We start from the raw sequence: 23,212 nt of genomic DNA, 5'->3' as shown, positions 1-23,212 counted from the left end.
TTATGTTGCCCGTTCAAAGTATGTTAATCAAAATGTGTACTCCAAGAATGAATAAAGAATATAATATTACTTCTTCTGAAGTTAGATTGATCAATCCTGAAGTTCTCTATGGTATCACGTTTCCTTTTTCTCCATGTTTCCCTACGTAATTACATATTTAGAGTAAAGATGTCCACATGTTTAATTTCTGTGAGGTTAACTTTGAACACAACACAAAAATTACTTGTCTATTCAAGACCCCATGAAATGTGTTCCATGTAATGCCAGAAAAGTATAAAGGTGCATATGTCATAGATCTGCAGAATCTCTAAAAGACAGAAAAGCTATTTTCTAGAGTTTTCCCTTGTTTTTACGCTGTATTTTTTAAAGCCTGAATATGTCTTAATTCTTAATTTAATCTTGCTTACAGTGATCAGATTCTGTGATTTTAGTTTTTTTAGCTAATAAAATACATAGGCTAAAAATCCAATTATATTTAGGCCAGATTCAGATAATGAAAATTCACCAAAGAAACCTGCAGGGGGAACAGAGGTGTTTACATCCAGAGCTCTTAAACCCCTGAACTACCAGAGTTATCTTCTTTTTAGTTTTATTCAGAAATGTTTGAATAATACAAATTTAATAAAACCTTATCAAAGCAGGGAAAATGCACAGAAAGTGAACACAGGCTCATTTTCTATTTCAGTAGGTTTATCAGGCCTATTATCATATACTGGACAGAAGCCTATGAACTGTCTTTTAATTGCTGGTCTGTGACTCCATGTCACCAGGAAATATTGTTGTTTTTTTATATTAACACGTCACCTTTCATCCCAGCTGTGGAAGAATAATAAATGATTGAAGGTGATGTAGCCTTGAATCACGATTTGTACTGTTGAGAGGCTTACTCCACATATCCAACACTCACACTGCCCTCTTGTGATTGACTTGATGTTTTACTTTAACACCAAGTGTTAGCATCCAATTAAAAGCGGCTTGAAGTTGTCAAGATAAAGGCCTAGTTGAAACTCTATTTCTTGTACCTAATCTCGTCAAATCCCTCAATGGTATCGATCACAGTTGTTGTGGGTGTTAAAGGATGCCACGCCTACGCCTGAATTCAAATCTGGCGCCTGAAACCAAAGCTCGACCACGCCCCCTGCCCCCGCTGCTCTGGTGTGTTTGCGCAGCCGCGTAAGCTCTTAAGGGCCGCCATTTTGTGTTGGGCCCACTCTTCCAAAGCGGGAGAAAATAATAAGCGCGTCGCCCAACACGTACGGACGGGTTACTGCGGGATTGAAGAGAGCAACCACCGAGGTTAAGCTTCGAGCGTGAATATAACCGGAAAAGAAGCAGCCGAGAGTAAGTGACACGCTTGTTTTGGCTCGAAACACGGACAGGTTTTTGTAGGAGCCGTCGTCGGCCTCTAGGTGTCACGGTAGGGCTTACCGGGCAGGCGGCTGGCGGGGGGGTGTTTGTCTCCCTCTATCGTTATCTAACATTCCCCATACCGTCTATAAACTCTAACTCTCTGTCCCGCTTGAGTGTTTGCTGCTTTTGGGGCTGATATTTGTAGATATGTACAAAGGAATGGTTGTGAATGTAAGTGTTTGTGTTATAAGTTTAAGGCCAGTCGTCCATCTTATCGTGCCCTTTGTTTCCTGTTTTCAGACGTAGTCGCGCCGCTCCACTTCAACACGAGTCTGCATACTTTGTTTAGATGTTTAGATGTTTAGTTTACACTTATTGGGCTAGGATGTTTTAAGGTGAGGCACCAAAATAAACTAATTTAATAAGAGAACACTTTAATGAACACATCGACTGCTTGAGATATTCAATGTTTAAACAACTGAGGCTGCTACAGGAAGTTGTAAATTGCCGCTTTTTTTTTTTTTTTTTTTTTACATTTCAACTCACTGTTGTACAAAACTTAAGTGTGTTCACTAGAATTTCTACTACTCTATCTAAGCCATTTTTAACTTAGTGTGGCTCACAATAATACACCCGACAATTTTGCCAAAGAGCAGTGAGGACACTTTACTGAGTCCTGTCATGAAGACATCGACTTTATAATGTGATGACAAAGAGAGAATAAAATGGTGAAAATAGGACAATTGTCACGCATAAAGTACATTTCAGTTCTGCTTGACTTGTGGGTCAAGTTAATTTGTATGGCTCTTCACGTGTTGTTTAATACTAGATTACTCTGTGGGCACTTTTAGACCTACATTCACATCTCAAAATATACAGTACCAATGCTACTTATTGCTGCATATGTTTCAAAGAAAATACCCTAAGTGTGAGCGTTGCATTGATTTTTAATTTAAGTCCTGAGCTTCATCCATGGCTGAAGTTACAACTCTCCTCACAGGGCTCACAGGTTTGAAAAATGTCATAGAAATACAATATCCTGGTTACTGTCGATTCTCTTTGTATATAAGTCAGCATTAGAAGTTACCAACAGAGACGCCCTTACATAAAATGAAGTAACCAAGTTAGATTTCTGGGATGTTTAGAGAAATCCCATCTGTGCTGTCTCGAGTCAATGCGAAACTTGTTCTTTGTGAAGCTTGATTACTGGTATTTTAAAATGACATTTGTGGCGTCCTGTCTGAGGGAGCGGTATATTTAAGCTGTTCTGTCATGTTTACTCTGCTGGCTAGAAGACAATGTGTCTATTTGGTCAAACAGTGGCCACATGAAATTTAATTGCTTAATTTCAGTTGTGTCAAAATAATTTATTCTACATTTTAAGAATGTAATATAAATTGTACCGAAACAGGTTTCTGCCATGATTGCATCAACTCCATGTCAATATGCCCATTTATCACTACTTACAGTATATGTCTATCCCATTATAGGTGGCCTGTCGCCATGGAAGGCGAGGCTGTTTCCATGGATACCACCCAGGCTGCTGATGGAAAGGAAGGTGGAGACACCTTGATACAAGGGGTAACCATTGCTCAACAGGGTGAAGTGGCTGGGAATGTGGAGATGATGGTGATGGATGCTCTTGATCCTACTCTATTGCAAATGAAGACAGAGGTGTTGGAGGGCGGTAGCACAGTGACGGTTACTGGTGGAGACGAGGGTCAGATCATCACACTCCAGGTATTTGCTCATGTTAACGCATGGATTCGTCAGTGGCTTTGTTTATTTTACAAGGTTATATTTAAAGGGTTCTTTCTTCTTTCTAGGTGGTGAATATGGAGGAGCAGGCAGGCGCTGCCTTAGGTCTTGGTCAGCTTCAGTTGGTGCAGGTACCCGTCACATCAGGAACTGTAGAGGGCCTGCAGGGGACCTATGTTGATGCATCAACAGCTAACAAGGATGCAGATCCGGTTATCTGCCACACTCTTCCCTTGCCCGAGGGCTTTCAGGTACAAAACAACTCTGGTCTGCTGTGCAAGAACTTTGCCTGCTCAAACTGCACTCCATTGTTTACAAAGTTCATGCTAAGACTAAAATTGTGATGTTTTCTTAAGGTGGTGAAAGTTGGTGCTAATGGAGAAGTAGAAACTGTAGAGCAGGAGGAGCTTCAGGCAGCCCATGAGGAGCTTCAAGGGACAAGGGTTGACGAGGAGGAGGAAGAAGGGGCAGTAGATGAACATCTATCTCAGCAAGAAGACCCAGAATGGACCAAGGACCCAGAATACCAGCCCATCACCACCATCCGCAAAGGAAAGAAGGGAAAGAAAAGCCGTCTGCGCTACGGGGAGGGTGTTCGTGACATGGATGTTTCGGTGTATGACTTTGAAGAAGAGCAGCAGGATGGGCTGCTGTCGGAGGTAAATGCTGAGAAAGTTGTTGGCAACATGAAGCCACCAAAGCCCACCAAGATTAAGAAAAAAGGTGAGACCTTTACACAGAATCTTATGCGCCTCCTTTCATCTTACCATCATACAACCATAATAGTGTACATTTGCACTGCTTTCATTTATCCACTTATCTGCTCTTTTGTGTTCAGGTGTAAAGAAGACTTTCCAGTGTGAGCTGTGTAGCTACACCTGTCCAAGGCGCTCCAACCTGGACAGACACATGAAGAGCCACACAGACGAGAGACCACATAAATGTCACTTGTGTGGACGGGCCTTTAGAACAGTTACACTGCTGAGAAACCACCTGAATACACACACAGGTAATTCAAAAATGAAATTTAAACTGGATTATTAAAGATATTGAAGTTATTCAGAACTCAGAAATCCAGGATTGATTACTGTTCCCTGCTTTAAATGTCTATTTGACAACGCAGGCATTAACCATCTTGACTAATAACCTTCTTTGTGTTCGGTTTGTTAAGGCACTCGGCCACATAAATGCACAGATTGTGACATGGCATTTGTGACCAGTGGCGAGCTGGTGCGTCATCGTCGCTACAAACACACACACGAGAAGCCCTTCAAGTGCTCCATGTGTGATTATTGCAGTGTGGAGGCAAGTCACCCCATGGATCTGTTTTATGTACTAACATTGCCTGTAATGTTGCTCCCTGAGCCCCTGAATAGGCTCTTGTTTTAACTTTCCTCTCCTTTTTTAGGTGAGTAAGCTGAAAAGGCACATCCGCTCTCACACTGGAGAGCGACCCTTCCAGTGCAGTCTTTGCAGCTATGCTAGCAGAGACACTTACAAGCTGAAGAGACACATGAGGACACATTCAGGTAACATACCTCTGTCAATTCACAGCCTAAGTTGTGACTTATCCCCAGTTTAAGAAAACTGTCTCAATCATGAAACTCTCTCCACTATTTGTTTCAGGTGAAAAGCCGTACGAGTGCTATATCTGCCATGCACGTTTCACACAGAGCGGCACCATGAAGATGCATATTCTGCAGAAACACACAGAGAATGTGGCGAAGTTCCACTGCCCACACTGTGATACTGTCATCGCACGCAAAAGTGACCTTGGTTAGTTTTGTTACTCGTACCGTATTACAGGCAGAGGGTGTGCTAGGGAGGTTATAAATGTTAATGTATTGGATTGATAGAGGAGAATATTTATGCTTTTACTCTGACGTCTTTTTGTCTCTTTTTCAATAGGCTATAATGACATTTGTTACAAAAATGTATGTTTCTTTTCCAGGTGTTCACTTGCGAAAGCAGCACTCATTTCTTGAGAAGGGAAAGAAATGCCGTTACTGCGATGCCGTGTTTCATGAGCGATACGCTCTCATCCAACACCAGAAGACTCATAAGAACGAGAAACGTTTTAAGTGTGAACTGTGTGACTACTGCTGTAGACAGGTATGTGTGAAGTGGAATATGATTGGTGGTGTTAATCTCTTTTTATGTCACGGCTTCTCATGTTTTTCTGACTTGTTCCCTCCTAGGAACGCCACATGATAATGCACAAGCGCACACACACAGGGGAGAAGCCGTTTTCCTGCAGCCAGTGTGATAAAACCTTCCGACAGAAACAGCTTTTGGACATGCACTTCAAGCGCTACCATGACCCAAGCTTTGTCCCCACTGCCTTCATCTGCAACAAGTGCACCAGGACATTTACCCGTAGGGTAGGATCAAGCTCTTGACTTCTAGCACATAACCTCCACCAGTTGTTTTCTGTTTGTGACTGAGTTGTAATGTTCATGTGTTTTTAATAGAACACTATGCTGCGTCACACTGATAACTGCACGGGTGAAGTTGTGGAAGAGAACGGATCTCCATCACCCAAAAAGGGACGTGGCAGGAAGAGGAAGATGCAGTCAAGGGGGGGAGATGATGATGACACAGGTATTGTATGCATATGTTTTTTGTTTGTTTTATTCAGTGTGTATTTAGTTAATTACTTACGTTTGTCATTTAATTTCTCCTAAATGTTACATATTAGGAACATTGAAGGCAACACTGCAACAAAGTTGCTCAAATAGCTGAATTTCATTTAGTTCTCATAACTATTTCAAATTTAAGGATGTTGTAGTAAACTGTAACTTGAGGGTTATATATCTTGTGTATGTATCCTGTATGCCCAAGTTATTGTATTTGACTCGTGTACATTATACTGACTTGTCAGTAAAATCTGCGAGTGTGAAAATGTTAATGCGTGATGTTCTTATTCATGAAGTGGATGAGGCAGAGGAGGAAGAGGAAGAGGACCTTTTAAGTGAGATTGAGGTTGAACAGGCCCCACCAGTGGTCCCCATCCCTGCACCCGTGGAGCCACCAGTAAAGAGAAAACGTGGACGGCCTCCAAAGAGCAAAACAGATAGTAAGTGTCACATTATAACAAGTTCGACTTGAAAGCAGCTACTGATTGTTTGGGCGATTTCACACCTTAGCTCTATAGTTGTGCTCTGAAGTGTAGCTTTTCTTTAAATTGAGTAAATAGTGTGCAAAGCTAGGCTTACTCTTCTACCAGAATCTCACCTGAAACTCTTTACAGCGGCTGCTATCATACGCGTGGAGGACGAGGCCACAGGAGAGGTGGATGACATTATTGTCAAGAAGGAGGTCGGCGCTGAACCAGATGACCAGGAGACCGAGCAGGTGATTGTTGGTGAAGGGAAGACTACCATTCAAATGGAGGAGCTGTCCCAGGTAGAGGGGAATGCACAGGAAGAGCCGTCGTCTGAGGCTCCACCTAACGGAGATCTGACTCCTGAGATGATCCTCAGCATGATGGACCGGTGATGATGAGATGATTAGATGGTCGACTCTGTAAATGCACACAGCCCCTTGATCACGTTTTAATATCTGCATTTAGGATGACTAAGACCCACAATCTGGCACAGAAAAAAACTTTACTGTTGTCATTTAAGATGTCCTTTTTAATCATGTATTGATAAAGAGTTGGATGGTTTTTAAAGATTTTAATAAGAATTTGTTTACCAAAAACGCATTTTAGTATATTGAAGTTTGGGGTGGCTGTAATTGACTGCAGTATCTTTATCCCTTTTATTACTGTCATTTGCGCAGCTCTGTTTTTATGGTAAATACATTCAACATGACATAATCTCCATTGGCGAGATTTATGCAACGTAGGCCACTAAATATTTTTTGTCATTGTGGACTTAATCTTTCCTAAATCTGAACTGTGTGCATATGCCATCCCTAAAAATCTCAGAAGTGTTTTTTCATCTCAACCTTGCGAGCTCTTTCTTTCTGCATTGTACACCTGTGTGCTTTTTGGTTAAATGTGTGAATGGATAGTCGTGGAGCTTTCTTAACTTTAAGGCCATTTGTTTCCATCCTCACTGAAGAGCTCTCCTTACCTCTCAGACAGGGATATATTGGCTTTTTAAAGCAGCTGAGAATTCATTAAAAGAAAAGAATTGAGATTTCAATCCAAGTCACTTGAACATTAGCAGACATGTAAGCTTTCAGAAAAATGCAGGCAACTTTCAGAACGATTAAACTGCCATTAATTACAGCCACCTTCAGGATTCTTTTAGAAATATTTAGAATATCTTTATATTTTGCTTCCTTTTTTTGGTGGTTAGTAAATCCCTTTTAGACTTTTTTATTAGTTTTAAAAGCTTCATAGACATGCTGCCACTTACACCTAGATGATGCTTATGTACTGAACATTGTCATGAGAAGTAAAAGAACTGTTGTTGCGCCTTGTGTAGCCATTCCACTTTGGGTGAAGTTTTCCTTTTTGTATCTTTGTCGGAGCAATTCTATGTAGATTGAATGACATTTTAACAACAGTGTGGCTAAAATGGCAGATGTATGACTGTACAACCAATAAAAGATAGACTGACCTTTTTAGGTTCTGAAGCTGTAGTCTCATGAACATTTAAAAATCAGTTTGGATGACAAGTAAATGGGATTGAGTGGTACATACATACATAAACGATTGCTTGAATCATTGTTTATTAAAAAAACAGTTGAGAACCAGATCTAACAAATGTTCATGTATTTTGCTTGCATATATATTTTATTAAATGGAAGACTTGATATTAAGATTGTATGTCCTAAGTTCATGTGTTCTTTGGGCTTGTGTTACGTGGTCTTGGGGTCACATCTTTAGTATACTTAACATCCCCCCTCCTAATGGAAATTGATTATTGTCTTTAAATCTAATGTTTACTGATATTTTAACACCACCAGATGACATCATGATGCAAAACCATCCTGTCTCCTTTGCATGTCAGTCATTAGTACCATGTGAGAAGAGACTGTACTGTAAAGGTTATCTTCATATTTATATTATACCAAGATGACCATTGTTTTAACACTAGTTGTACAAACTACAAGATATTGCTTTCGGATGTGGTTCGCATGGGATGGGCATTGCTGAAACGGGTCCGCTTTCACTTCTCTGCAAGCTTAGGCCAAATCGTTATTAGGATCTGCTGTATTTAATGCGACAGACAAAGGTGGGATGAAACGCAATATTACAGGTAAATCCTCTGTAAATGGTTTCCCTAAAGAAACAGGTGTTTTGTTGTAAACCTCCAGGTTTTAGCAGTAAAAGTCGCCTTTATTTTATGGGCAACTTTGGTCACAGCAAAGGCCACATTCATTTAATTCTCACTGCCAGGGGGCCAAAATGTAGGATCTAGAAACGATTACAGTCAATTATGTCTCAAATTCAACTCAATATATACCAGTGATCAAATATTATTATGGACATATTTCTGGTTTTCATGATTTCATGGCAGATTTTGTCATGTTTTCTTCATGGTTCCAATGAATTGATATGTAAAAATTGACCTGAGGGCCGCGTTGAGGGTTGATGGGGGTCGCATGTGACCCCAGTTGCCCACCCCTAGTTGAAGCGGGTCACTTTCTAAGGTAGTCGTAACGCTTATTTTACTTTGTATATTCAAAAAGTCAAGAAGCTGGTTAGTGCAGCTTTAGTCTCCTTAGCCTTATTCTAAATGATTACACTTACGATGGTATAGTCTGAACACGGTAACAGCGGTCCCTCGTGTTCTGCTGGAAACCAAAACACTGACCTGAACACCACCACATGCGGTCTATCACTGCCGCTCCCCTTTGTCATAAACTCAACTAACATGGTGTGATTTAAATGCTCAAGTTGAACCTACGAGTTTCACTGTGCGTCCCATGGACTTCTGGATTTTGAAGAGACCATACTTCCTTTTTCCATCTTCTCCCTTCTTGCCTTCTGTCTGTTTTTTTCCGCTTGATTCACCGTGGCGTAGAGGCAGAGGAGAAAACGGTGACAGACTAGGGACATCATTGTTGCCACAGCAACAAACCGAAACTTGGTTTCCGGCTTGTAAAGTGGCTTTTCAAAGTAAATTTAGACGACACTGAAACGGTACAAGCGGTGTTTTTACACATCATCTGAGAGTAGCTGAAATCAATCATACAAATGAGCTTTTTCATAGATTCTTAAAACACAACAAGCCCATTTAGTCTGTCCCAGTAGAATATTCAGTAGTAACTAAATTAAGCAGTGCTAAGTGCGCTCTGGCAGGCAGGTGTTGCTTGAAAATGAATATGAGTTGAAGTCAGCAAATTGTCACAAATACATAACATACTTATTAAGACTGTTTCTCTCATGGTGTTTGAGGTGTGGATATTTGCAGCTGTTTAAACTCTGCCATTGCTACAGATAGATAGACACAATCCAAGTACAAATCAATTTACATTTTAAAATGGATGATAGTACTTGTGACTATTAGAGAAAGTTATCCAGTGTCTTCATACAATAAATTCATTCATCTCAGTCTATTGTTTATTTTCACATCGAGTCACATGGCACTGTTTATTTATATGGCACATTTAAAAGGTTGTAGGTTGTAAAAATTAGATATGTTGTACAATGGTCATTCTTGGAATAAGCTCCTGTGAAGAGTTTTTAGTTGATGAAACAGATTAAAATTCATACTGATGCTTCTATATGACCTATAAAGACATAGATATCTTTAGTTACAAAACTGTTTATCTTTTATATAGTTCTCTTTAATGTCTAAAACTGCTGCCGGATGGTAGGTGTTAGACAAAGTGATTAGCATCATATAGATAGATAGATACTTTATTGATCCCGAGGGAAATTCAAATGGCAGAAACAGACTTTTAAATACTTTCCACAGCAAAGATTTGCGATGAGTGATACACTTGACTGTTGAAATAAAGCAAGGAGATATTTTTGTTTAAAAACCTGACACAAATGTAAAGGACGGGAACAACAAATAGATAGGAGGTACAAATGATGGGAAAAATAAACCAAAGTGGAAAAAATTGCGCTGTTTTTATTAATAAAAAAAAATCGTAGCTATACCCATTTAAAAAAACTATATATTTTAATAAATTTTTAAATAATAATAATTAGCAGTGTACCACAGGGGTAAGTGCCTTCCTGGGCCACTTTAGTTCAGTATCTGTACGTACCATTAAATAAATAAAAAAATCTAAGTTTCCCAGGCTTGTGGCATTTCAACTATTTCAACTTGAATGTATTAATAGATTACTGTAATGACTACAAAGTGAAGCTGGCAAATCCCGTGCAAATTTGGCTTCGTATAATGATTTTTGTTTTATTATGAAAATCTTCCCCGGATGTGTTCACGTAGCTGCTGCTCGCTTGACTGTGGGCAAAAAACTGCGAAATCCAGGAGAGGGACAGCGCCCAGAATAACTGTAAACCTCTGCTAACTGCGTGGAGCATCGCGTTGGAAATGAGACTCTGGACATATCCTCCGGGTTGTCGGACATTTAAACAGAGGTAGGGGGAGAGGGTGGGGGGCGGCTTCTTATACCACCAAGGTCAAAATATGAAGCCTGTGAAAAATTTTCACGGGCTTGACTCAGTCCGAAGTGAAGTTGCTTTCCCGTGATGTTGACGACATTGTATCCGCCAGCTGGCTGTGGTTGACTTGTATTTTCATCAGCTGGGGTTTATGTGTTTCTTATAAGTTGTTGGGGGTGATTATTTCAGGGGAGTGGGCGGCTGTGGTCCTTGTTACGGACCGGGACAGACTTTCTGTGGCCTGTGATGAGCTTTTGGGGGGTCTGCCTGGGGTGGGATATGGACGGTATACAAAATCTGGCACGACACCGTTTGCTAAGTTTGTCGTTCAGACTCCATCACCGCTGCTTTAACTTGAAGTATCTTAAAGAGTCTGGCTGTGTTGTAGGAACCTGTTTATCCGACTCAGTGGCCTGCTTCTTCTGGGTTAGGCTAATCCACTAATCTGGAATCGAAGTAGTTGCTTTTTGTTATAACACCATTACCTCTCATCCTCTGTCTCCTCCTCTTCCTCTTCCTCTTCCTCCTCACACACTTGGACACCACAAAGTGTGGATGAACAGGGGTTTAATGGGGTGTTATCTTCATAGCAGTCTATCTACACTTTATAAATCCAAATGATACACCCTGAATGTACTTGAAATGATTAGTGGCTAAACTGATCGATTATGATTCATCCTTAAACTTCCCTTACATCACTTTCACTTCCCTGTGTGTATTGTAACACACTGTGTCTTCTTGTTTGGCAGTGGGTCAAATAAAATAATGCATCACGTTTGACTTTTATACACTGTGATGTCCAGTTGTTTTATTTGGCAGTGTATTAATCGATAGTCAAGCAGGAGAACATGAACACTGTTTTGGTTGATAAATAAATGAGGTCATCTATTAGGTTAAAATACATCAGAAGTGAGGAATTGCTGCTGTTTAACAACATTTCTGTTTCCAATCCTTACACTATATTAACATTTTTAAGTTTATGACGATGTATTGATTAAACAATCAATCGATTATTAAAGTATAAAAGCGGATTGTGAGAATGATAGTTTGATGTAGCCCATTTCATTTGTGTTAATGGAAGGGCCCAAAGTGCTTCTGAGATTGTTGTAGAAACAAGCTAATGTCTGAACAAGGCTACAAGTACTTATGCATGCTGCCAGTGCATGAAAGGCTTTTTTTTTTTACGCAAAACTCCAGTCTTGTGAGGTGATTGGAAACAGTGTCCTCTTTGTTCGCTCTGCTCCAGTGCAGAGAATTAATCCTGCTAATGACCTCTAATGTATAAGGAACGGGCTAACAGCACATCTGACGGGGAGGAGACATTCACTCATAATTATCAGTACTATTCTGGAGTCTGCTGAGCATTTGTTCTGGCTTCAGGTAGAGCTCAGGACTGTGTGTGTGTGTGTGTGTGTGTGTGTGTGTGTGTGTGTGTGTGAGAGGGGGGCGGGAGGGGTAGTAGCTGTGATCACCTCGGGGTGCAGGTCCGAGGCCTGCTCATGGCCCTTGAATGGCAAAAGTTGCGGGGTGTTTTATCTGTAAAAGCTTGATGGTGTGGCACCTTCTTTTTTTTTTCCAAACCCTGACGAACTCCAGTTAATCCTCCAAGATTAGTGGTTTAACTGGACCCCCCGACCTGGTTAGCCCCCCCACGCTGTGTGGCAAGATTGTATTGGAAAATCAGGGTGTATATTTTGATATCAGAATATTTCCTCACAAGTTAACGACAATATAAAAATGTAATCTCTGTTTTCTGTCCCAGCAAAAAGTGATCCAATTCTCTCCTGGTTTGGATTTGAGTGAAAGACAATGGAGAGCAGATGTCACCAGTTGCTCTGCTTCGTACTGGCTCATTCACAGATCCCATGTGTTAATATGGGTTTGGCTCCTGCTTGACAGATTTAGTGTGGGTTAAGTCTGTAATCTCTTTTGTGGCTAGATTAGCCGGGGCACGACCCTCTCTTCCTCCAGTTTCCCTGTACTATGGCATATAATCCTCACGTTCCTTAAACTCGCTGTCGAAAGAGTCAGAATTTACACCGTTTTTTGCACGCGGTGGAAGAGAGGGTTTTATATTCTTGGGCCAAACTTGGATGTTGAATTTCCTGTGTAGAGTCAGCCACGAGACTTCCTGTACTCGGGTGTTGGATGTGGAGGGGGTTGGAGAAGTGGGGAAGGAAAAGGAAGAGAAGCAAAGGCAGACTGTACTCAGGGCTTTTGTCAGTCTCTGTGGCTGCTGCATGCATGTCGCTAACAGGCTTCAAACAAAACAGAGTAGCCAGACCAAGGAAGTGAAAGAGCGGTTTCTATCCTCTGTTTCCCCACAGTTTATCCTCTTGTGACCTCAGTTGTTATAAAACAATCTTTGATAATCACAGAGCAGGAGCAGAAATCCTGTCAGGTAGAGTCGATGTAACAGGCGAGCATTGGAATTTTTTGTCTCTAACGTCCCATTTTTGTACAATTACAGGACATGTCCTTCTGTTTGTTGAAGACGCAACGCAACACTTAACGCTCCAAGCATGCTACAGTTCTTCCCTCTTCTTAGCAGGTGAGCAGAGCTCTATATTTTTGGCTCCATTGATGTCCCCTTTTGAACGCAACAGAACAAATCTCAGAGGCCTTATCAGAAATGATCCCGTGCTCTGTATCTCTCTGCTTCTACCTCCCTCAGTCCTGTTTGATCCAAGAAAAAAAAAACGTGCCTTGTAAGGAAGCAGGATGTTCACAGGCTCTACAAAACTGCCACCCACGAAAAACCCCCAGCCCGAGCGGCTAGATGAAGTGTACGCTGCCTTACGCAGAGGCTTACAGTGAGTAAACACATCTCAGGCACTGTTTGCGTTCATTATGGTGAAATATCATCTGTGACGCAGGAAAAGACTCAAAATGAAGAAGAGTCGTCAAAGTAATGCGCTGTTTTCTTGCTGTCAGGTCGTACCTGCAGGTCCACCAGCTGGAGCTGGAGAGTCTGGGTCAGCAGATCAGAGAAAACAAGAGGAATGGGCGACTGGTGAGAGCTCATTTTGATAGAAACCAGTCACACCAGTATCATCGGTCAGTCTGTACTGGCCTGCATGTTGTCATTTCCCGTCTTTGGACTAGATGTTAATGAGACTCTTTGATGCGCTGAATGTTTTCTTGTTGTTTTCTTTGCAGGGTTCTTTGTACGAGCAGGATAAGGTTAGTTTCATTCACACCATTGAAACTTTATGTCAAGAAAACATTTTCCTGTTAGTCTGTCATGTTTAACAATCGCTTTGTTTTCATTTTGCAGCAAGTAAAGGCCATAGAGAGGTTTATGCGACGCTTGGAATTCCACCTCAGTAAGGTGTGTATCATTATGAAGAATCCATTTAATATAGGATAAGTAAATACATTCATTATTTAAAGATGGAATTATTGAAAAAAATAATATTTAACCAATGACTGAAAGGACAATGTGTGACATGAAAGGTGTTATTTTTCATGGCGGAACATCTCAGAGAGTCTGACTTCCAATGTTTTCTTTAACTAATAATTGTTTTGGTTTGTGCTGGTCACTACTTTACAGTTTTTATTCCTTCTCACAACTTTCACAAAATGTGTTTCAGAGGCATTAGACGGCTGTTTATGTTGATATAGTAAAGAGCTGTGGAAAAACTCCCCCTAACCTGTCTGCTCTGCATCAAACTAAAGGAGGATTCTCTCAGTATTTAGGGACAACAGTGGCAGATATTTACTTCAGGAGTGAGTGGAGAACAAAACCGAACCGAAAAGGAGAGGAAATGTAATATATGACACACATTTATAAGAACAAAAACACAACTTCAACCAAATGCTAAAGTGGCTTGCTGCCTGATATGATAGATAGCCCTTAGGTCTGCCCGATATTAGAAAGAAATGCGATGTGCGATTGCATAGTTCAATATTACAATAACGTTACGTAGTGCTATGAATAATTAAATATTAGAATGCATATAAGCTATAACTTACAGTTTGCTGTTCTTTATGTTTTACACAATTCTTCTGTCTGCGACATGTGTCTCCTGAATCTTTGAGTCTAAAATTGGCATCAGTTAATTTTGAGGGTAGCTAATCGCTAGCTCAAAATGATGTGAAGCATGATGTTTATACCCCAGAGGTCAAATGTACACACGCTGAGAGAGAAAGCAAAACAAAAACACTGAGAGAAATATATTAACAATAAATGTCTTTATAAAGCCTGGAGCAGGAGGAAACACAACACAACTTATGCATAATTAGTCGCCTCTCAGAGTGGATTTTTACACAGCATAACATAAGAAGTGATGTATTTGAAAGCATGCAGTCTCTCTCTCTCTCTCTCTCTCTCTCTCTCTGTCTGCCTGTCTCTCACTCTTGCCCCTCTTTGCGTCTCTTTTTTTGGTATCAGGTAATTATTGTGTTACACCTGTTTTTTTTAATGTTGAATTGAATACTTTATCTTGGTATCATTTTTGTATTTGTTTGACTTTGGTTCAGTGTGCTGGCATTCAGAAATGTTTTCTTTAAGGTGTCTGAATAATCCAATAAGGGATGTTTCATATGAGGCCAGACGTTCATTCATACAATATTTAATCACTTCCTCTCATCGGGTGACGGTCCATTGTATTGAACAACTCTGTATAATACTGTAATGTCCCTTTCCAGGTTGAAGAGCTGTATGATGCTTACTGTATACAGCGGCGACTGCGTGATGGAGCAAGTAAGATGGTGGCGGCCTTTAATTCAGCCAGCGGCAGCAAGGAGGCCAGAGAGAGCCTTAGTGAAGCTAACAAGGGCTACAGGGAATGTACAGAGGCAAGTACCTGACCTGAGCTTCATGTGTTTGTATGACTGATCTGTGTTAAACTTTGTTTTTCATATCAGACTATCTACTTTATAAACATATAAATAATCACTATGATATCATCTAAACCCTTCCAACTATGTGTTACTGCAGCACATGTGCTCACTTGAGAGTGAAATCGAAAGCCAGATGGGAGAATTTCATGTCAAGATGAAGGGTAAGACACTTTCTACTATCTTGTGACTTCCTCTTGACTTCACTGTGTTTGTCCAGTTCTCATTTCACTCGTCTTCTGTGGATGTTTCAGGCCTTGCAGGCTTTGCACGGCTGTGTGCTGGTGACCAGTATGAGGTGAGAGAAATGATGACATAGCTTGAAGACAGATATTGACAGAGTCTCTGTGTTTGCTGCCTCACATCATCTATTTTTGGCCCCATTAGGTCTTAATGCGTTACGGGAGACAACGCTGGAGGCTAAGAGGCCGCGTTGAAGTCAGCAATAAGCAGATATGGGACAGTGAAGAGTACATCTTCTTGCCTCTCGTCACAGAACTGCTGTCAATCAAGGTAATGAAACCATTTGAAGAAGGAATTTTTGTATTTCTGCTATTTTTTCTACATGTTTGTTATTGGAAACAACTCCAATAAATACAGCAGGAAAAAAACATGGAACTTTCTCTTTCTTTCTTTGCCACCTGGACTTAAAACCCACTGGCTCTGACTCAAGGTGTTTATCCTTAAAAACAGGTCACAAAGCTAAATCGTTTTCCAAAACTGGACGTATTTAGCGCAAATTTTAGCTCAACCCGCCGGAAATGGTTTATTTGTTCCAGGCTATATTCAGCTGAGGTTTAATACATATTTGTTGCATTAGTGAATGTTTACAGGAAGTCGACTGGCTCAAATTAAACTACAGAAACATGTCTCTTCCCCTTAATGGACCAGCAAAGCGGCATCCAATCACAGAGCTCATTCGAAAAACAGACTCAAAACATCAATGTTAAATTGTTATTTTAAACATTGGTATCCCTGATTTTCCCACTGGGTGTATCTCCTTATGAATGTGTTTTTATTACCATTTTTTTTTAAGAAGGAAGTTCTAAAATACTTATGAATCACCTTTATCAGGCTTTGGCTACACAGACAACCTTACATTTGAGTTTTTTTCTCTTTTCATAAGATATAATAACATTAGATGATCCTTTATTGATTCCTTAACCCTGACATGTTCTGTGTTAAGAGCCATAAAGATGTTTTGTTTTTGCCATAAGAAATATATATCTACAGTATTTGACAGTCTTATCCCTGAAATAACTACATGTATTCTCACAACAATGTTCTCTAAAGTTTACATTCCCTTTGTGTTATATTCCCATGATCTCATGTTTGTGACGTTTACTTGCTTTGGTTGTCAAGGTGACGGAGCTGAAGAGCCTGGCCAATCACGTGGTGGTGGGCAGTGTGTCCTGCGAAATGCTCGACCTGTTCTGCCCACTTCCTCAGACGCTCGCTGTGGATATAAACGACCTTGGGACAGTCAAGCTGAACTTGGAGGTCACCTGGAGGTATATGAACACGCAGGCTGCAGCTTCTCGTTATTTTACTCATTTTTTTCACACATTTAATTTTGCTCCGTTTCTCACTCCCTATTTGTTTTCAGTCCGTTCGATAAGGATGACCAGACATCGTCTAGCAGTACGGTTTCCAAGCGGCTGCTGTCCAATCAGAGCCCTCCTGACACGCCCTCTATGCGAGAGCAGGTGTTTTATGTGAGTCACATTAAAAGATAAATCACATCTCCATCACAGCTCTCATGTTACACCACATGTTTATCTTTTGTGTCAAAGGTCTGTAAACTCTCTTTTTACTACACGTACACATTCTCTGTTTGCCATTATTCTTACTCATGGCTATTATTACTGTCATTTTACTGGCTTGTTCTATTTCAGCTGCTCCCCAACTGTTTGATGTGTAGCAATAGCACTGATGTGTGTGAGGATGTTCACAGAGCAGTGTGTGTGAGGTCGTGTGGTTGTGGGAGTGGCGTGCAGAGATTGAATGACAGCGGTAGCGGGACGTGTGACAGCAGCATGTATGAACGGAGCTGTGGTCCTTGTAGCTGTTTAATAGTGGTTGAGTAGAACTCCAATATATCCCTCCTCTTCCTCACCTCGTGTGAAGAGCATGCCTCGTGTCTGGCCCAGACACAGCCGCCCGCTGATGGAGCATTTCCTCAACGTCATGACGGAAAGGATGGCATCCTCACGTTTTGAAATCAGCCGCACGGCACCCCGATTCACCTCTTTTCAGTCGGTGTGTTGGGACGTAGTTGTAGCTGTAGTTTAGCATGAAATCAAAAAGTAGAGCAAAACAAAATTCATTAACAAAAATCAATCAACATGTGGAAGTAAGTCGACAAATGTGTTGTTCATTTGAATCAGTATTTGAGTAAACTTCTATTCAGATCCAGGATTAGAAAAAATGATGATGTAAATATTTTTTTTAAAATCTCAAAGTGCTACAGAGTAAAAACAAGAGTACAAAACAACAATAAAAGCAGTAAAAGATGTAATATGGATTAACTTTTGTTCTAATCCATTTTTATTGTTTATTTTAAAATAACAAAGGGGGGAAGATGGCTCTCTCTGTATGTTTATTCCATCTGCTGTTGTCAGTGGATCCAGATTCTGTGATCCATTTCACTTATAGTGATGATTTTATTGTGTTTATATCAAATTAAGAAAGAGCTGGTACTTTAATTAGCCTTAAGTCAAAAGTCAAGCAGAACCCCAAATGATGCGTTACATCTGCCTACAAACTATTGCTGGTTCAAAAGCTGAACGTTAATCAATTCAGTTTCCATGGTGATTCAACAAACACCTTAATCTGTGTGTAAAGCTCCAATCATTAAATGTCTGGTGTTGTTAGATGACTTCAAACAACCTTAGTGATTTTCAATGAATGCACTGAAGTTACATGTTAATAGAACATGACGGTAGTGGTGAATCCAGTGGTTCTCAAAGATTTTTCTCTTTTTTTTATCAACCGTTCAAACTGTTCCTAAAATGAGCATCAGAACAAGCATAATCAATGTGAACTTTAACACAGCATTACTGCGATACTGTAACAAGTTTTCAGGTTTAAAGGAGATCATTTTAAATTCTTTCTTTCTTATCATAAATTTGTCTGCTGAGCTTTTATTTTCTTGGAATAAATCTCACTAAGCTGGAAATGTAAAGTTCTCAACATGTTATTGAAACAGTTTCATTTGACTTTAGTTCTGTTTCATGTCTTTTAGTCCTCTGTTGCCTCCCTTTCATGTCTCTAAAACCGAGTTTGAGAACCACTGGATCAAATACAATATCAGTAATACTTATCAAATTTATATGAACAACAATGACAATAGCGTCCTGTTGTTAGCCAACAAAGCAGTCACGAATATGTCTAACCTGTGGCCTCTCTGTGTCTTGTTACCTGTCCAGTCTCTTCTGAAGCGACAAGGCGAAATGGAGAACGGGACGGTCTGGTCCAACTCCTCTGAATCCTCCGATGACTCGTCCAGTCCTGCCCTGGCTCACCATGCTCAGAGACTCACAGCCTCCAACATGCTGCCCACCACTCTCACCTCTCAGCTGTCGTTAACGCCGCACAGGTCCAGCGCATCGACGCCGTCGCTCTCCTCCAACCAAGAGGAGGATGAGACAGAGAGAGGGGAGGTTTTCTCTCAGACAGACGCCGTGCCAAACGGCCACCTGCAGACTCACGCAGAGCAGAGGAGTGCAGACTGTAGTGTGACTGACAGAGCGTCTGTCCAATCAGCTGATGTCTCTGAAAGCTCAGCAGACCTCAGCTGCTCATGCCCCGATGTTTCCTCTGTAGCTCCTGTGTCACTGGCGGAGACAACGAATGTGTCTGAAAGTGGCGTCCCTCAGGTGTGCGTTTCAGCGGAGGAGGTAAAGGATGATGCACCTGAGCAGTCCTCAGAACGCGCTCGACAAACTGAAGCAGAGGACGACACCACTGAAGCAGCAGGAGAGGAACACCACCAGGCAGAAACATCAGAGAAACACAGTGAGCCACATCCATCCATCCAGAAGTCAGAACAACCAGAGGATGCTTCAACGGTGAGCTGTGTTATTCATTTATTCAGATTTTTTACAAAGTGAAACAAGAACAATTTAAAAACCTGCATTTGTTCTCTCTGCAGGTTCCTTTTCCTACTTCATCTAGTTTCACTCAGGAGCTCGAGACAGCCCTTGAAAGTTTTGACTTTCTCAACTGCTCTGATCTCGATGAAGAGGAGGAGGAGGACGAGGAGCAAAAACAGGAGGACAGAGAAGAAAAGGAAGAGGATGATGGGCAAGATAAAGAGGAACAACCGAAATTGGAGAACAAGTCAGTAGAGGAAGAAAACAAGGAGGAAGAGGAGGATGATGACGCGCAAGAGAAAGAGGAGCAGCACAAAATGGATGAAGAAACAGTAGGGGGAAAAGAAAACGAGGAGCAGGAGGAGGAGGAGGAGGAGGAGGATGGGACAAATGAGGAGGAACAACAGAAAACGGAAAAAGAGACAATGGAAGAAGTGGAAAAGGAGGAGGTGGAAGGTGGGTCGCAGGAGGAGGAGAGCCAAAACAAGCTAAAGAACGATAGAGTGGAGGATGAAGAAAAAGAGGATGAAAAGGGGCAAGGTGAAGGGGACCAACAGAACATGGAGAAAGAAACAGCAGAAGAAGAGGAAAAGGAGGAGCACGGGCGAGTGGAAGAGAACCAAAAAGAAATGGAGGACAAGGCAGTGGAGGAAGAAATGAAAGAGGAGCATGATGACGATGATGGGCAACATGCACAGACCCCAAACAACAGTGAAGAGACGTTGAAGGAAGAGGAAAAGAAGGAAGAGGAAAAGAAGGAAGAGGAAATCAGCCAAAACAAGATTGCAGTGGAGGAGTTGGTGGAGGAACAAAAGGAATTTTACTCCGGAAGAAGGTCAGTGTTGAGTATGACCATTGTTTCTTTTTCTGTTTTGGGTGTGTGTCATTGTTGAGCTCCTAATAGAGCGCCCTGCATGCACTTTGATCATTTGAAGTAATTCATATTAACAAATGTCTGTTTGGATGTTTCACAATAAACTTCATCAGCATAATTTTCATTTCCTGCTTTGTTTGAAATAAGCTGCATTAACACAAGGTTTTAAAAAGAAGAACATGAAGACCTCGTGATATATACTCCACTAGCTATTTTTTTTTTCAGTTTAGAATATGCCATGATTCATCTACACTTTTTTTTTAACATAATTTGTATTTGTTTTAAGAGCTGACTCAACAACAGTGTACTATATATGACCACATAGATGTCCGGTCAGCCCGGGTGGCAAAGCCAACTTTTCCAAACAAAAAAGGGTGTACTGTAGGGAAATGAAAAAAACATCCAGATTTTTCCTTTCAAACATGGAGTCACAGGTTTGAGTATTTCCCTCAGTGTAGACATTCCTCTTGGTACAGTGATGAGTTCAGTGGTTTTATTGGAGTGTATTTAACCACTGTGATCATCCTCTTTGTCTCTTCTGCAGCGATGATGAGGAAGGAGGGGAACTGGAGATCCTGATGGAAGCCCCAGAAGGATTTAGAAACTCAGATGAAGATTGTTTCTCTGACTCACAGGTAACCAGTTGATCTGCTGAATTGTAGTCTTTGAGGTTTTTTTTTTTTTGTTTTCAAATGAACTTAAAAAGAAAAAAAAAAACATGTTTAAAAAGGAGTCAAGCGTGGAGGATGTGCAGGACTGGTTGCGGCGGATAAATAGATCCGAGGACTTGGAGGAGCACAGCGAGGAAAAGGGAGATGAAGAGAAGGGTGAGCGCTGAAGACAAAGTCTGCAGTTGTTCTTTTGACCACAGAAGTTTTTAATTTCCCTGTTTTTAATCTTTCAGAAGAGGAGCGGTCACATGATCAGGAGGAGCGTTCCACTACCCCGGGACATTTGGCCACTACTGTCTTTTAATGACACAGTGGGACCTAATTCTAAACCATTCCTCCCCCACTGATCCCCGTCTCCTCTCTCTCTGCGGGGCTGGAGGCCTTGAGGATGATCCACTTACTGCTCAGACAAACAGGCTCTCCCGTCAGGGCAGAGTTTGTGCACATATTTGCCTTGTTCTGACCGAGAATGATAAACCTCGAGGTTTCTGCACCTCAGCCATGACTCAAAGTCCCCAACCCACTAAATATAATAAGTCCTCTTTCTTTCCCTCCATCACGTTGCCTGGGTTTAAGTGGGACACCACTTTGTTTACACTTTCAAAAAGTGTTTCTGTTGTGTGAACATTCAATGTCCAAAACATTTCAGGAACAGCTAAAAGCGGCCTTGATTTTGTTTTTATTACAGTGCATTTATGACTTAATCCAATAGTTTGTAACCGTTAAAGAAGCTCAAGTAGATGGACTTCTTTGATCTGCGGAAAAGCATACAATCACTGAGCTACACTGCAATGGTCAAAAAAATATCAGTATTTGTGGATGTAAAAAAAAAAAAAAACATGGAGGTTATCATTTTTCAGTGTTAAATAAGTGTTCAGCCCAGAGCTCTTTCCATGTAGTGGGAGAGGGAAAGAGCTCGTGAGCGTGATGTTGTCTGAAGATTTTTATCGACGTGCTGTGGACATGAAGTCATTTCCAAAACAGGAATGCTCTCTAAAAACCAAGAGGATCTTTTCAGAGACAGATACTGAGAATATTCAGAAACACACACCAAGTGCAGAAGTTACATTCAACCTTCAAAGCAACACCAGGAACATAAGTTGTACTAGGAAGGACTAAAACACATGAAGGAAAGAAGTCATACTCATTTTGGTCTTGTTTTAACAATCAGTGTAAACCTATATTTAAACGTGCATGTGTAGCTGCCTCACACTGCCAGCATGTCTGTATAAAAGCTCAAACGTTCAGTTGAAGTGTGTAAGCTCAGCTCCTGTGTGAGGAAGCCGTCGGGTCTGTAGCTGTGTACAAAAGCCGCCTCACGGGGGCGCTATAGTCTTTTCAGTATCATGCTTTCCGTTGTTCTACAAAAGCCTCCTCATTCAGAAAGTGCCTCAGAGATGAAAGGTTTAAAATGCCACGACAGGAGAGATAAGGCAGAAGAAAACAGTGTTTATTTTCTGAATTACTTTGAGAGTGTGCACAATAAGAGATATTTACTGTTTCATATAAAGAATTGTATATGTCTTGAAATGTTCAAATGTTTATGTTCAGAAATGTTTAAACTTTATAAAGGTTTCTTTAAAACAAATATGTCTGCTGTTGTGTTGAATGAAGTAATGGGGGCGGTGAAAGTAATTTATAGACCCCAGGTGTAGTTCAATATGAGGCCCTGCCTATTTTAGTGAAAGCAATCATATCTAGATAAAGACATTTGAAGCATACAGGACATCACCAAATGTGAATTATTAACAAATATACACACACATACCCAACAGTACTTACTCTTCAACAACTCATAGTCACACATTTAAAAAGTTAAAAAATGTCTGTAAGCCAGGTGTAACTTCTAAACATTAACATTTTAATTATGTTCTCTTTAGGTGTCATATCTGTTCTTCTGTCACAAATCTTTCACTTTTATTTACACCATTCCACTTTGCATGCAGTTTTCCACTAATGCATTATTTCAATATTGATATGGAGATCTAAGTTACTATCATTTGCATGGATATGAAGACATTGTGGGGCTATTTGAGGGGTTTGAATATCACAGGGGTCCACCTTATGGAATTTTTGGGATATGGAAACT

The 23,212-nt window shown here is 40.8% G+C and overlaps 2 protein-coding genes across 2 annotated transcripts; both read left to right on the top strand.

The window, feature by feature from the left end:
• Positions 1-1,194: 1,194 nt before the first annotated feature.
• On the top strand, positions 1,195-7,881 carry LOC132979810 (transcriptional repressor CTCF-like). Its single transcript, XM_061045650.1, has 13 exons — positions 1,195-1,341; positions 2,841-3,090; positions 3,177-3,359; positions 3,465-3,831; positions 3,947-4,117; positions 4,280-4,413; positions 4,517-4,637; positions 4,735-4,884; positions 5,060-5,220; positions 5,307-5,489; positions 5,580-5,709; positions 6,041-6,184; positions 6,359-7,881. Exons 2-13 carry the CDS (start codon positions 2,854-2,856, stop codon positions 6,604-6,606), a joined length of 2,229 nt encoding a protein of 742 aa, XP_060901633.1. The 5' UTR covers positions 1,195-1,341; positions 2,841-2,853; the 3' UTR covers positions 6,607-7,881.
• Positions 7,882-10,463: 2,582 nt separating this feature from the next.
• LOC132974801 (rho family-interacting cell polarization regulator 2-like) lies at positions 10,464-22,711 on the top strand. The gene is made up of 17 exons (XM_061039078.1): positions 10,464-10,618; positions 13,113-13,193; positions 13,317-13,455; positions 13,577-13,655; positions 13,802-13,825; positions 13,920-13,973; positions 15,293-15,442; positions 15,585-15,648; positions 15,739-15,782; positions 15,872-15,997; positions 16,847-16,995; positions 17,091-17,199; positions 18,913-19,554; positions 19,638-20,413; positions 20,997-21,087; positions 21,183-21,279; positions 21,357-22,711. Exons 3-17 carry the CDS (start codon positions 13,364-13,366, stop codon positions 21,425-21,427), a joined length of 2,568 nt encoding a protein of 855 aa, XP_060895061.1. The 5' UTR covers positions 10,464-10,618; positions 13,113-13,193; positions 13,317-13,363; the 3' UTR covers positions 21,428-22,711.
• Positions 22,712-23,212: the final 501 nt, after the last annotated feature.

Source organism: Labrus mixtus, chromosome 1 (assembly GCF_963584025.1).
Source record: "Labrus mixtus chromosome 1, fLabMix1.1, whole genome shotgun sequence".
NCBI lineage: Eukaryota > Metazoa > Chordata > Actinopteri > Labriformes > Labridae > Labrus > Labrus mixtus.
The sequence above is the reverse complement of the archived record's forward strand: the minus strand, read 5'-3'. Positions and strand labels throughout refer to the sequence as shown.

Bases quoted from the DNA above. Each gene is read 5' to 3' on its own strand.
- LOC132979810 (XM_061045650.1), top strand. From the start codon at position 2,854: ATGGAAGGCGAGGCTGTTTCCATGGATACCACCCAGGCTGCTGATGGA. The intron at 4,638-4,734 runs GTAACATACCTC...TATTTGTTTCAG, and splicing joins ACACATGAGGACACATTCAG to GTGAAAAGCCGTACGAGTGC. The intron at 5,221-5,306 runs GTATGTGTGAAG...GTTCCCTCCTAG, and splicing joins GTGACTACTGCTGTAGACAG to GAACGCCACATGATAATGCA.
- LOC132974801 (XM_061039078.1), top strand. From the start codon at position 13,364: ATGTTCACAGGCTCTACAAAACTGCCACCCACGAAAAACCCCCAGCCC. The intron at 13,456-13,576 runs GTGAGTAAACAC...TCTTGCTGTCAG, and splicing joins GCCTTACGCAGAGGCTTACA to GTCGTACCTGCAGGTCCACC. The intron at 19,555-19,637 runs GTGAGCTGTGTT...TTCTCTCTGCAG, and splicing joins AACCAGAGGATGCTTCAACG to GTTCCTTTTCCTACTTCATC.